This window comes from Protopterus annectens, chromosome 3.part0 (genome assembly GCF_019279795.1).
Source record: "Protopterus annectens isolate FY-2018-M chromosome 3.part0, PAN1.0, whole genome shotgun sequence".
Classification (NCBI taxonomy): Eukaryota; Metazoa; Chordata; order Ceratodontiformes; family Protopteridae; genus Protopterus; species Protopterus annectens.
Genome location: NC_056731.1, coordinates 1,927,971,911 through 1,927,987,480, shown reverse-complemented (window position 1 = coordinate 1,927,987,480; position 15,570 = coordinate 1,927,971,911). Strand labels below are relative to the sequence as shown.

The following is a 15,570-nucleotide window of genomic DNA, read 5'->3' as shown; positions in this document are numbered from 1 at the left end:
AATTATAAACTATTCAATGAGTCAAACTCTTCAATTTCTCCAAACCATTCTGATGATATTGCAGTAGAGGTTTAGATCTCTAGACTGAGTATTTCTGATGCCATTTAACTTGTTAATGTGCAGTAAATCCATCAGTAATAGGTTGGAGGATGCCTTGTATGCCAGACACAGGCCACAGCTTAGCAATCTGTATGATACTGAGTATAGCGACAGGACTTTGAGTCAGTCCAAGTAGGACAAGTTGTTTAGGCCTTGTATCCTTTTAGTAAGGAATTTCTGTGGGCATCCCAGTTGTATGTGTCTGGACAGCTACATGCCAAAGGTGGCATTATATTCAATGATAAGCCTAACCAGGGCTGAGTAAAGGGAGGCAATGACACCCCTAGATCTGGATACAATCCCTTTCTTTATAAACTGTGCAATATAGAAGGACTTTCTTACAACAAACATGTTGGTTATAAGTTAGGTCACTGCCCACATAGGTTCCTAAATCCTAAAAAAAACGGATCAGCTCTTAGGGGAATATTGTCAGTGTGGTGGTTCCCTGGAGAACATTACTTAGTTAAGCATTAATTTTATTCTAGTTAGTCAGAAGCTTGTTAGCTAAAATCCAGTGGCCTCGATTAGAGAAGGATTGTTGGAGCTGAATTTGCATCCTTGCTAAGCATTTATTTGCATGAAGAAGGAGAATATAACCTGTGCATAGTATGTTGTTTAACATGGACAAGTCTTCTGCTAAGTCATTAATGAATAAAGAAAATAGTAGGGGCCCTAAAACTGAATCACGAGGGAATCCAGTCCTCAGTGTGTCGTGTGGAAAGTTGTCAAACAAGTGATTATATTTTTGCCAAAGTTAAACCTTTCCAGTCTGCAGAGAAGCAAGTCATGACACACAGCTTCAAATGTCCTAGTTATGTCTGCAGATTTCAGTTTTAATGAGTCTGCCTTTGATATTACTAGACATGGAACTTATTGCAGAAGGCAGTAGTATAGTGGTACAGAAGGCTTTCCTGAAACCATGCTGTTTGTCAAACAGGAGGCCAAAACTATTAATGTTTTTAAGCAGGTGTTTGCAAAGGATTTCTCAAATATTTTGGAATAAGGGCAAAGAGGGGAGAGGGTAGAAAGTTGTTAAGGATCTTGAGGGAGGGAACTTTAGGAGGAGGGATGATGATGGGATGTTTTAAATGTGGCAGAAAAATTCCATTCGTAAAAGATAGACTGTAGATGTCGATAAGTGGTATGGCAACTTTACCTGCTCCTCTCTCGAGGAAAGTAAGGTGTAAAAGAGAGAATTCTGATGGAGTGTTTTCAAGTTTGTTTTAGAATATTGATGGTTTCTTTTGCAGAGATCATACTGAAGTGGAATATTTCAGCATATTCAGAAAAAGAGTAAATTTGTGAATGAAGATTATTACTGGATGATGGATGTTGTGATTTCCGTGAGAGAATGAATTGATAATGTCTTGGATGGAAGATCTGAGGAATGATTAATACTCTTCAGCGGGATTAATGCTAGAATTGTGAATTCGACAGTTTTAAGAGTTAGTTGACTGGGTGGATTATCCGATAAATTGCTTTGTTTCCTTCTAAAATTGTTTAGGATTACTATTAGTTGCCATTTGTTTGTTACATAAGTACAGTACCTTAGTGGACTTGGTCAGTGTTCTAATTTGCTTTTTCAATCTGAGGTAATTTTGCTGCAGAAGGTTATTTTTCTGGTTCTGTTTTCAAGTAGACCAGGCCTTATCCCTTTGTTTCATGAAATTCTTAATGCCTCCTGGCTTAGTATATATCTGAGCACCACTACAGAATGCCAGTTAAAGTGATTCTCTCTCTCTTTCTTATGATTTCAAGTTGTATTCATCATCTTACTCAGTACCAGAGCCTGATTCATAAGTTACATTTTTTTCCAAAGATTCCTGCCTTCCAAATCAAGCATCACACTCTTCCTAAAGAAGCACTATATAATTAAATCACACTTTACTGCAGAAAATTAAAATTACAAGCTGCTAAGCAGTTTCATTCTAAAATCCCAAGTTTCATTCCATCACTTACTGTGTCTCTAATTAGGCCACTTTACCAGAAAATTCTTCCATACCTCCTAAGAATATGGGCCTTAACTCACCTCGACCACCTGGTTATCAGAATCTAAAATAAAATATATAAAGCTACCTTGAAGGCTGCTTATTAGACCTTAATTTATTTTTCTCCCAGGGGCTCCTAATATTTCCCACATCAAAGAATATAAAATATGTCTTACCACTTATCATCTACTAATAACAGACCCTCTTAAGAGAAGTATTCCTTGCTTACATTCTTCAAAAATACTGATACAATTCATCTCTAAATAGTTTGGCCTAAATCCTCATGTACGTAATGATATATTCCATTTCTACAGAAAAAAGCAAATGATTATCATTCTGTTTTCTTCCCATACAGACCACAAACTATATTGTCAAACATTAACCATGTTTTCTAATTTTTCCACTCATTTTCAAACTTTCTCACAAAACAATGGTTACCGCCTCTTTTTCAGATGATTTGCATCCATTCCTCTACCTGTGCAGTTCATTTAACACTTATAGTTTCCTTAATGTGTGCAGTTACTATAATCACTGCAGTAAACTATCCTGAATTTCATTTTTGGAAAAGCTTTTCTTTTAAACAGAATATGTATACACATCATTTCCATTATTCCTATTTTTTAATCAGTCCTCAAATTCCGACACCCATTTATCATTACTGACTGCTTGATGTAACTCATTAGTTAACGTTTCTCTAATTTTAAACTTTCACACCTACTTGACATAATTCAGTAGTTAGATTTTCTGTAAACGTTCACTCCTCCTACCTCAGTTTTAACCAATCCTACTAATAAGTCAAACAATTCTTGAATCTTTACATAAATCTACCCATAATTGCAGTACTTCCAATATGTTTAACTGAAATTAAATTTCCTAAAGCTTCAGATAAACAAAACACACCAGTCAAAGCTTTAAGTCGGAAAAACCACAATAAAGAATGATTTTTTTTTAATGAGGAATCTGTCTTATATCCACCAGACCATGCTTATGTATTGCAATTCCATGATCACACAACTGCTGAAAAGTGGGAAGTCCACACAAATGGAATCACTGTCAGTGCGCAAGTACAAACTGCATTGGCAGTGATATTCTGCACAGGACAGCAGCTAGGCAGGTCAGCATTAGGAAGTTTAACTAGATGAGTTTAAAACTCATCCACCTTGCACCTGAATAGCTATAGAGTAACATATTCCACATCCTTTATTCAATCAACTTTTGTAAGAACAGCCATTAAAGGTATTTGCTTTCTAGATAGTTCCTTATACCAACTATAGCATGTCTGTTGCTTTAATTATACTTATAGGGCTGCACAGTGGTGCAGCGGATAGTGTTGTTGCCTCACAGTAAGAGGTTTCCTGGTTCGATCCTCATCTGGGGTGCCTTCTGTGTGGAGCATGCATGTCCTGCATGTGTTTGTGTGGGTTTCCACTGGGTGCTCCAGCTTCCTCTCACATTCCAAAGACATGTAGTAGGTGGACTGGACACTCTAAATTGGCCATAGGTATAAGTGTGCGTGCGAGTGTGTGTTGTGGGAGAATTACCGAGTCAGTGCTAGCCTCCTGGTGGTGTAAACCTTAGCTCTAGATTATTGTCACTGTTGAAGTGCCACTCCAACCCCATGTGCAAAAAATGGGAAAAGGGGTTGTGGATGGATGGATGGTTTTAGTACTTATGTTTTTGTTGCCAACATATTTCATTAGATAATGGGGAACCTTAAGTCATCCACTAGTTATTTTTTTTACTATTTTTGCCATTTACATATAACCTACCCCAAGAAATATATAAATCAAAAGCATCGTACCTTCTCAAGAAGATAATTGTTGATATGGCCTCCTGTAGGATCACCTTTAAAGTCAAAATTGATGTCCATGTACTTCCCAAAGCGACTGGAGTTATCATTCCTGTTTGTCTTAGCATTGCCAAAAGCCTCCAAAACACAGTTAGACTTGAGCAGGATGTTCTTCACTCTAGAAAGAGAAGTGAAATAAATAAAATATACAAAATAATTAACTAAATAAATATGCTCTCTAAATTGCTTTCTGAATACAACTTGACCAAATCACAGTGATTTCCTGCCTTTCTAATTATATTCTTCTGGCTTGCTAGAGGCAATTATGTGTGTGCAAATGTGTTTGCGCAATTGCACGTGTGCGTGTGTGTGTGTGTGTGTGTGTGTGTGTGTGTGTGTGTGTGTGTGTGTGTGTGTGTGTGTGTGTGTCTGCGTGTGTAAATACATAAATAGTTATTAGACAGAATAATATGAAAGCATATTTAAATTTCAGGAACTGTACATTTTACATGCACTTCTACTATAAAGACGTTGGGAACAATTGTCCTGTACTTCTTCAATAATTAGTGATAGGGATACTTACTGTCCAATCACAAGTCATTGGTTTTCCTTATCCTTGTACCTAGACTTCTAAGTGACAATGATATCACTATTTGTGGGAGACCACCATGTGCCATTTTTGAGAGTTTCTCCCACTTATATATGACTGTGGAGTCACTACATATATGTTGAGGGGTTAAGGGGCCTGCCCCCCCCCCCTTAGGGAGTGCAGGCAAACTTGCCTCCCCTGGAAAAAAAAGCTTTAATTGAATTGTGTGCAATGAATGTAGATGCATTATTTCCCAGTCTATTGTGATTTACAATTATTTCTGAGCCTAAAATTGCCGTTATCATTTATACATAAGGATATGGAACTGTACTGTTCTTTTCATTTTTTTTTTAACACAGTCATAAAAAACTTCCACCCAGGCCCCGTTACCTTGTCTTAGTGGAGGGACAGAGGTGTCTCAGTCAATATCAGGGTTACATGATTCAAACCCACATGAACCCCATGGTCCTCGTAGAGCCTCTGTCGTGAACAGGTCTCGAGTGCAGGACCATACAAAGTGTGATCATCAGAAATATCCTTGTGACTGATTTTTCACAATATAGGATGTCCTTGTTCAGACTAGAGCTATCAGAAGTCACAACTGGAACCAGTCCTGTCTGTGATGACTTCTATTTGAGTGTCTAGTAATTAAGATACATATGGAATTTTGCTGAGCTTAGCCCAAAATGGCTACACAAAGCCATCTTGTAGACTCACCCTCTTCAAAAATGAAAAAGAGTGCTGGATTTAATGCCAGCCAAGTGGCAGACAGAAATGGCATAGATTCATTAGTCCAGACCATGTTAATGGACATTGCATTTAGGGACGAGGACTGTCACCTCAGGGTGGGGGGGAGCAGTGCAATCTGATGCAGGAGGTCAAAGAACATGGGCTATGCATTATTACACTCATATCTATGCACAGTGTGAGCTCTGGAACCAACATTTTTAATCAGGGTGGTTACTCAGCTTTTCTGGAGCTGGTCTTCATGCAAAGGCTTGAGTGAGTGTAGGGCTTTTCACAAACTATTAGCTGAGGGCTGTATAGCAGGAGTTCTTCTCATTCAATAAAAGGGCTGCCTCAATGTGGCTGCAAGTCAGAGGAAGGAAAACCCCAGCTGTTTGCACTTACACATCAAGCACTTGTACTGAGTATTCAGCCCTTTTAAAAGAGAAGGGAGAAGTGCTCATTCTGTTACCACTTAGTGACTCTGAGACATCAGATGGGTGTCAATGGAAATAGCATCCTCTCAGATCTGAACCAAAGTAGTAATTTGTAATGGAATATCTTTGCAAGTCAATGATTTACCATAACAAATATATCTGAACACAAGTAGGCAATTGTGTAGCAGAGCAGCTCAGTTTGAAAATCAATGGTTCAGGTTGTGGTTGTCTCTTCCGACCTGAGGAAATACATTCCGGGATACTAATGTGAAGAAAAGGGGAATGCTGAGAGTTCTCAGTATACATTGTATCATAGTCACAGTGCTAAATTTATAACAGTCAGTACTGTGATCAAGTATCTGAAATATGACAGAAACATTCAAAATGAACAAGTAAAGAAAATGTTGTTCTTCACTTGTTTAATCTAAAGCTTGTAAGTCAGATTTAAGAATTTGTATTTTTATAGTTCCAGATAATCAGTGTCAAACCCACAACCACTGGAGAATTGCTCACCTCGTTACTACGAGTACAGATTGGCATAAATAAGTTAATACTGTGTGTGTGCCGTGGGTGTCTCAGTATAAATGCTACAGATGTTTATTTATTTTTATTTTATTTTGTAGTTGTTTACTGGAATAGTTCATCTGTGCAGTAAAGAGACTTTTCAGAGGTCTGGGGAGGAAAGCTCTAATACAAAAATGAAGAGTTACAATAAAATAATATATTTTAAAAAGTTATAACAATAATGCAGTGATAAAATAAAAACAGAAAAGTAAATTTACAAATGTAGCATAAAAATGGAAGGTAGTATAGAAACAGGGTTATAATATCTTACAATCATGAGCTACATTGGTTTGAATTAAAGCAGTTGATAGGATATACAGAGACTGGCAAAGGTTAAATTGTAAAGGAGGTGGATACTTAAGAGATTGTCATGGGCATTGTTGTAGAAGCAAAAAAAAAGATTATTTTGGGAGGAAATCTAGATAGGTAGTGTATAGAAAGAGGGTGAGTGTGTAGTACTATAGTATAGCGTTTGAGAGAAAAGGCAGAATAGGGGATAAGGTGAAGGAGGTGGTATGTAGATGATATATAAAGGGATTGTAGATAGGAGCAGGCCTTTGCATCTAAAGAAAGGAGGAAATAAGAAATGCTGCCTCTGTTTCATGGAGGTATTTCTACTACATACTCCTCAAGGGAAAGAAATTAGTAGCCTTTTGAGTTAACTAGCTGCTTTGAGTGAATAAGGTTGAGCCAGGCAATAGAGAGATACAGAGGCATGTGTTTGTTAGATGTTTTTAGTCCTGATTTTAATGATATTAGGGAGTCAGTTTAAGTGGGTATGAAACATTATTCCATGTTTTTGAAATGGAATTTGAATACAAATTGTCAGCAGCCATATTGCTGGATTTAGATATGGTAAAAAGTGATTTTTTTCAGTGGAGCAAAGAGGTCTATTTAGAGAAAATGACTGGACAATATATTGTAGATGTGGACATTTATCTGAAGAATTTAATAGTTTTTACTCTGTTAGTATTTGTGGGTATGTGAATACATGACAATTCCAACCAGTTTAAATCCTTGAGGGCAATACAATGATGTCTGATTTTCTGCAAATGTGTCCACCTTGTTGTAGCATTGCTTAAGTCTTAGCAACTGACATAAGTTGAGGTTGGCAAAAACTGAAGTGGCACACAGAAGAGTCAGAATCAAGTAGGCCATTGCAACATTTTTTTTCTAGCTGAATCTGTAAGATAAGGTTTTATCCAATATAGTAACCAATGTTTTTGATGAGTTTTTTGGGTTATTTGAAGGATGTGCTGATCAAATTTTAGCTGCTCATCAATAATTATGCCAAGTAGTTTCATTTTGGTGCTGTTCTTTGAAGATATTGAGAACAGGCAGAGAATTGTTTTAGGACAGAATAACATTAATTTTATGTTTTTATTTTTTCAATTTTTTTGCATTTAGGAGTTGTGAGCCATCCAGGCATTTTCAATTAGAATGAAGGGTTGTTACGTTAGTTCTTGAGGTCAAGGATAATGTTTTGGTTAATAAGATTATGGTAGAATCATCTATATATTGAACTAAATCATGAGTGGAGGGTATGTGCTGATCATTTATAAAAATACTGAATAGTAAGGATTCCAGTACGGATCCTTGTGAGACACCCATGAGATAGAAAAAATAATATGTAGTCTTGTTGCCTTTTGACTGCCTAATGTCTATTATAAAGGTAACTTTGTAACTGGTAGAGTGACTACCAAGTTTTACCTAATGAGGAATGTTTTCACAGGAGTATGTGGTGGCACACAGTGTCAAAAGCCTTATAAAAAGATACAAGATCACCCATATTTCCATTTCAATTAACTGTTTCTCTGAAACTCAGTAGAGCAGTAGTAGTGGTATGGCTGGGGCAGAATCCATGCTATGTTGGAGGGGGGTACAGTTTATTAGCAGTGACATATTTTAGAATTATATGTTGTGAATGGGAGAATTTTTCTACAACTTTTAGACAGTGGTAATGATATTGCAATGGTTATATATTTAGAAAGATCAATGGTTGGTACACCCTTGTGCAGGGATATGATAAAATACTTTTTCCAGAGTACTGAGACATTTCTTTGATGGGCAGTTAATGGATATTTAGATGGGGCATGCAAATATGTCAGTGGTAACTTTGATATATTCACAGGGCAGTTGGTCCAGATCCATTGTAGTAGGTTTTAGGTTGTATAATTACTTTTTGATCACTGGGGTGGGTACAGGCTAGAGTGAGAGCATTCTAAAATAATTGTCTCTAGAACTGTGCTATCATGTAAAAGATATGAAGGACAGGGCAAATCAGTAAACAAGAGGAGAGGACAAAGTAGGAATGTCTGGCCTTGTCTCCCTGAAATAGTTGAGTAGCTTGCTCATCAGTTCATTGCCCAAGCTATCAATATTTGGGGCTCAGGGAGGATTAATTGGGTGTACCAACCACTTTAGTTTTGGATCTGCCACGAATATTGATGCATTCTGTCTTTGCCATGTTGCACACTCATATGTGTTCCTTTATTCACACAGTGATATTCTACTCAGTGTCAGGTAATGCCATGAGGTAGCATGATAAAACAAGGGGTCTGGATGATCTACCACAGCATGCTACCACTGGAACTGGTATATATGAGGTTATCCTTTATATGCAGTCCTTTAGGAGGATGTCTAAAAGTCTGTTTCTCCTGAAGATGTGGAAATATCAGACACAATTGCATTATTGGAACAGATACCTGCTATGCTGACCTAGAATGCAAGTTAAACTTGCTTCCTAAGAGCTAATAATGCTAAGTTAAGTCTCATCACAACTTAGTAATTACATCTGCACCAGCTTCTGCACCTATTCATGCTGTTGTTAAACCAGGCTGACACTGATATGCAGTGGTGTGGGATGATTTGACGAAGAGGCTGCAGATATCCTGTGATGCTGTACCAGAATCTGGCATTGGTCGCTATCCAAAACACTAAGCGGCAATGCTCTTTACAGGCATGGATACTGGTGTATTTTGGCTTGTTGGCTAACTACAGATAGAATAGCTATGGAGAAGTACTATCAAGGCATTTCCAGGATGTAATGTTTTGAGGGTTTGTCAAAATCAGTGTCAAGTACTTGGCAGTATCATATCTGTACAAGTGACATGGGTAAATCAAGACCTCTTATTGCCTATCTCTGATATTTTTATGGTCTTTCATCAAACCTCTTAATATCTTAGCACAAAAACTAAGGGCAATGCCAAAAATAATAAAGGCCCCAAAACAGAAACACATTTTAACTATTGCTCTTATAAACTTAGAATAACAGAGTTTATGTTAGCATGCATTTTCTGAAGGAGTCTGAAACTCAAATAACTGCCATTATTTAGTGATTCAATCCTCAATAATTAGCTAGAAAACCACAGATTTTATGAGGAACAGAACAAAAACATGAGGCAAATAACTGGACATTCTGTGAAAATCTGGACAGTTAAGAGATACATCCTCTGTGTGTACTGTTTGCATAGAACACTGCATCAATGGGCTCAGGCAATATCCCAGGATGCCTTCTAAATAGCATGAAACATCATATATTGGGCCCTCTGGAATTGCTATTTAACTGTAGCCTCCAAACAGGTTTTGTGTCTCACAAATGGAGAACAGCAACAGTAATCCCTCTGAACAAAAGTGTGCCATCTACAAACTCTGGAAACTACAGACCCATAAGTCTCACTAGTTTAATCTCATCTGTAATTCATGGAAAGAATTATCATGGAAATGATCGATAATGACATAGGAAACCTCCAGACACTGGACCCAATACAATTTGGTTTCATCAAGGGCAGGTCATACTTACTCAACCTGGTGGACTTCTTTGAGAATGTCACCAAAGCAATGGATGAGAGATAAATGCTTCACATTACCTATCTTGACCTGGCCAAGGTATTTGACACAATACTCCACTCAGCTTTGTTGACAAACTCAAGAGGTTAGGCATAAACCCTTATGTTACCTGGTGGATAGCCAGATGGCTCACAGACAGGACCCAGGGAGTTAGAACTGGGGAGTCCACCTCTACAAAGATGCCAGTCACAAGCAAAGTCCCTCAGGGATAGGTCTTGGCTCTGCTCCTTTTTGGCATTTACTTCCCTGAAATCAAAGCAAATGTCATTAACCTCTGATAGACTACATTTGCAGATGATTGCAAATAAGGAGCAGTCATAGAATCCCCCACCAACACAAATGTTCTCAAGGAAGGACTAACACAGATTTATAACTGGTGTCAGAGCCATGGACTAAAACTAAATGCCAAGAAATGCTTAATAGTGTTCTTGGGAAGTCATTGACCCCCTGGTAACTATCATATTGACAGCATATCCCTAAGAGTTGGCCCAGTAGTCAGGGACTTGGGGATGCACACAGACAGTAATTTATGCTTTGGTCATCACATGTCTGCAGTAGTGAGAAAATCATTCCATGTTGTGCAGCTTATACACAAAAGTATGGCATCTAGGTCATTGTTCCAATGTATTCAGCATTCATCAGACAAATCATTGAGTACAATGCCCCAGACTCCTTTGGTATGTACCTAACCAGGCATATCTAACAGTTGGAATGTCTACAGAGGTTTCTCACTAAAAGAATACAGGGAATAAGTAACATGTCCTTTGCAGACCACCTCAGGGCCCTATCCATGTATTATGTCTCCTACAGGCTGTTGAAGGGACATATATGTCTGGCATACAAGGCATTGTCAGACCCCACTCTGATGGCCCAACTGTATATCCCTAAAACAAACAGTGCCAGAATTACCCACTCTAAGGACTTAACCCTTGACTGAGATAAAAATAGGACCTACTGGAGAAGCAGGTATGTATCCCAGAGACTATCCCTTCTCTGGAACAGGCTCCCCATCCTTTTGAAGCAGAGTTCCTCCCTAACCCAATTCAAGTGTAACTTGGACAGTTGAATGGGAGCATGACATTCATCCCTGGTTTGGCACCTTTGACTCTAATGGACACAGACAGACTGTAAATGGTTCATCTCCCAGGCACCTGCTTGTAAACGTTTCATCTCCCAAGTCCCTGCTTACATATATCAAGGGTACAAGAATGTGTCAGAGATTTGGGATGCATGGCTAGGCTTAAAAATGCCATTGTGATTGTTGGCCTAGTACATACCTGTAGAATAACATATGTGTTGTACCTTTAAGAAGCATTTCTAAGATCTGAACATGCATATAAATAGTAGGCATGTGCTAGCTTCAGTGCCATTTTGTGAGTACAGCCAGAGTGTGAAGATCAATGCATGAGACAACTAGTTTGTATATATGTTTATGTTGATATATAATAAAGCTGCTTAAACAGAACCCACAATGTTTGTCAACTTCATCCTGACTAGATGAGTGACATGGTGTCAGAACTGGGATTCCAGAGACTGCTTTTCAGAGCCATGAGGTGCAGAGTTAACAGTGAAGACAAACTAAGTGAACCAAATGCAAAAAACGGTCAGAAATTAATTAAAGGTAATGAAAGCTTGCATAATTTATTTTATAAAAAAAATAAAATGAAGCATTTCAAGGGCACAAAACGCATTACTAAGCAAATGAATAGTACAAAAATGTTTAATAAATGAGAAGCATAAAAAGTTTATTAATTAAATGAAATGTTTGAAATTAAGATATTTGATAAAATGAGCAACAGAAAAATACATAAAGGGTTCAGAATTACCTCAGAATTGCAAAATGAGCATGATTAAAGTAAAACAAACATGTTAAGAGTTAAAATAAGCACAAGAAAATATAATGAGCATGAAAAGAGATTAAATGAGCAAAATGAATATAACATATAGAAAAGGTGTATATTGAGTATAAATAAAGCAAGGCAACTGCATGTTTTTGGTGAATTAGTATGTTTTGGCATAAACTACTACTTTGCATTGATTGGAGCTCTGAATAGTAAAACTAGAGTTATTTGAAGTATTTCAAAGTGTTCAAAAGTGCTTACAGTGTGCTTATTACTGTACATTTATTCTGAAGATTTTGCTGTGTGCAAAGTGCCACTGTTTCGTATACTGCAGTCAAATATAGCTGTTCCAAAAAGTTTCTGTTGCTGGGTGCATCTATTCATAGAGTGCCACCATTACAGAGTGTGTCTTGCACTATACAGAGTTGTTTGGTAAAGTGCAGCCATTTTGGAGAAATTTCAGTGTGCTGTGTACTGTTTATTCGCAAAGTGCAATTGCTTCGAAATGTTTCTTACTCTGAGCTTCTTCTGCCCAGTTTATTCACACAGTGCAGTTATTTGAAATGTTTCTTAAAATGATCACAAGTGATATTTACACTACGGTGATTTCAACAGCATTACAGTGCCCAGGAAATGTAGTTCGCAAAGTTCATTTATACAGAGGCTTGTTGTATTATTGGCCATAGTTATAAGTACTTGTATAAATTTCAGGCATATGTACATGTGTGTGTATTTGTGTATACTGGCAAAAGTCTTCACTGAGATATATTAGTATGGCAGAAAGTTTTCGTACTACTACTACTTGTATTTGATCAGAATATTGCAGAGAATTGGAGAATATTTGAGCAATAGTACGATATATTCATACAAGCAGCTTATTCTGATAAAGATGCACACATGAGAGCATTCATTTTGTTAAATCTAGCAGGGTCAGAGGCCATAGAAAGAGAACGTTCATTTGTATATGCACCAGGAGTGTATGAAGGTGAAGGAAAAAATGAATAGCACATATTATTGTACAGGCTGAATCAGGGGAAGACCCCAAGTTGTTGAAAAGCAAATATAGAGAAATGTACAACCCCCAGAACAATGTTACATTAGAGAGGCATTTGTTTTACATGAGATTAAAAGACAGGAGAAACTTTTGCACCTTACATTACTGACCTGAGAAATAAAGCTAAAATGTGTAAGTTTGGTGACTTGAAAGATGAGTTAATAAACAACAGGCTCATGTGTAATATTAATAATGCTGTGAGAAAGATTTTGCTTTGTGACAGTGATTTAAAACTGAGATTTTTCAAATTCATGAAGTTACAGAAAGGCACACAAATATGCTTGCAAGTGATAAGAGCATGGTTTCAGTAGGCTCCAGAGCAAATGTAGACAGCATGCAACATGTTAAAGACACTGTTAAACTTCTTCAAACATCAAAAAATCTTACATCACTTCCTTATATTTACCACCCTTCCATGCCATTGATACAATAACAAATTAATTTAACCACATTGTCTGGAATACTTTTAAAACTGTATAAATACAAGCATTCTCTTATTAAACATATTGCCATCATGACTCAATTTTCTTACTTTTTAAAGCCTTTAATTTTAATACAGGGGAAATAGAGCTACACTCATTAATACCTGGTCAACTATCAGCTTGTAATCTCACTTGCTACTTAAGTTTTTTTATTTCTAAGTCAACACCCCATGCTTTTTTATCATCTATTGTAACCTGATTGATAGCCATATAGCAAAATTGATGGTTTTCATGTTCTTTTGCATTATTGGCCAAGGCACTGTTAAAGTTCTTTTTTCTTATTGCATATTCATGTTCATAGATTCTTTGTGCTAGCCGTCTTTCAGTTTTTTCTACGTAGAATCCTGAACATGAATTGCACACTGCTAGATAAACAACTCCTTTAGAGTTACAATTATATTTGCTATTTAAGTGATACACTACATTCCTGATTGTGAATTCCTGCCCCAATTTTATCTTGTGACATGACTTACATGTCCCACATCTAGCCATCCCACATTTACTTTTATGTAGCTCTTGTGCTCCATTTTTTAATATTTCTTTAAAGCTTTTTCCTTTATGATATGCTACTATGGGCCGTTCACCTACTTGCTACCTAATATAGGAATCTTCCATTAAAATAGACCAATTTTTCTCAAAAATCCATTTTAAACTACTAGCATTCTCACTGTATGTAATAATCAGTGCCTTTGAATATTCTGAATCACTAGTTACATCTTCACGACCCTGCTGTTGGTTGTGTACTACCAAGCTGTTTGTATCTGTACTTAGAAGTCCATTCTGATTATAACATTTTTAAGTTGTGTTGACCCTATCTAGGATCAGTTTCAAATGGCCACTACCTCTTTTCCTTATGACTTCTTGAATCAACGTGTCAGTTAGTTCACTAGGGTAAGCTCTTTTAATGAACATAGACCATAGGTTGTTAAACTCTTCTTAGAAGTCTACTTCCCTTGTGACCATTCGGGCTGCCCTAACTGCCCTTTCACAACTGATTTTCTCTGAAACTAAGTATGTGAACTTCTATAATGTATGAAGCAGTTAGAATAAGTTTCCTTCCTATATATAGCTGCTATATATCTTCTGTCATTTATGTCATTTATGTCCTTGAACAGGTGAACGTCCAAATAATCCATGCATTCAACACTAATTTAGTTGTTCCATTAATATATGTTATTATATATGTTAGAAATTCTTCCAAAACTTCTAATGGGCCTTTCCAAATGACATTTGACATCTTGAAACCTATAACAGGTTTTAAATATTTTTGATAGGAATTAAAAATTAAATGCCTTTCCCAATGGGCCATCACTGTGTTCGCATATGCCCCTCCACGGGGTGACCCCATTCCTATTTTTTGTAAATAATATTTGTTATTAAAAGAAACAAAATTATTAATTAGAACCAGCTCTAACAGTTCTGTTATTAAATTAGTCCTTTTGTGTGGTACCCTATGTGTCACCAATGTTTCATGTACCCATTCCAGTCCTATTTCTTGTGGAATGACAGTATACAAATCCCAGACATCAATGGTTACCATTATGTCATTATTATCAAATTCAGCTTCATTCATGTATTGGAAAAAAGTCCATGAATCTTTACAAATTTGATGTTCATTCTGTAATACATTTTTGAGCTCATAATCTAGATACTTAGCACAGCCAGATGTGATGGAACCCTTCCCATCCATCAAAGGCCACAAAGGAGGATCCCCTATGTCCTTATGAATTTTGGGGATGCCAAAAAAAATGGGGATTCTTGGAATGGTTATAGTTAAATAATTGTACAATTCAATGTCTACCCTTTTTTCCAGAAATATATCACTTAACTGGGTGTATATTTTTCTATAGGCCAGATTTAACTCATTTAAAGACAGTTCTTCATATGTATCCATTTTCAAAATTGCATTCATTTTATTATTACATATTTGTGTACTCATAATTCCCCCCTCCCTTGTCAGACTTCATTATTCTGATGTCTTCTGCTCTTAACTGTTTTAAAATTTCCAGGTGTTCATCGTTCATACAGCTGCAGTCATTACAGATGGGGTTATCCTGCCGTCAGGCGGGTCCTCGGTCGGCCGAATTCCAAAGTCTAGGTCCGGCGTCGGTTGTCGTCGCTTCTTCCCTGACGTCAGTGCGGCAGGGGTATA

General features: G+C 37.1%; 1 protein-coding gene across 1 annotated transcript in view; it reads right to left on the bottom strand.

Moving 5' to 3' along the window:
* The window catches only part of LOC122797191 (unconventional myosin-Id-like), a 2,023,191-nt gene that overhangs the window by 1,679,077 nt on the left and 328,544 nt on the right, over positions 1-15,570 (bottom strand). Inside the window, exon 4 of the mRNA XM_044066013.1 lies at positions 3,889-4,054. Coding sequence (XP_043921948.1) covers positions 3,889-4,054 — 166 coding nt within the window. The remainder of the gene's footprint in view (positions 1-3,888; positions 4,055-15,570) is intronic.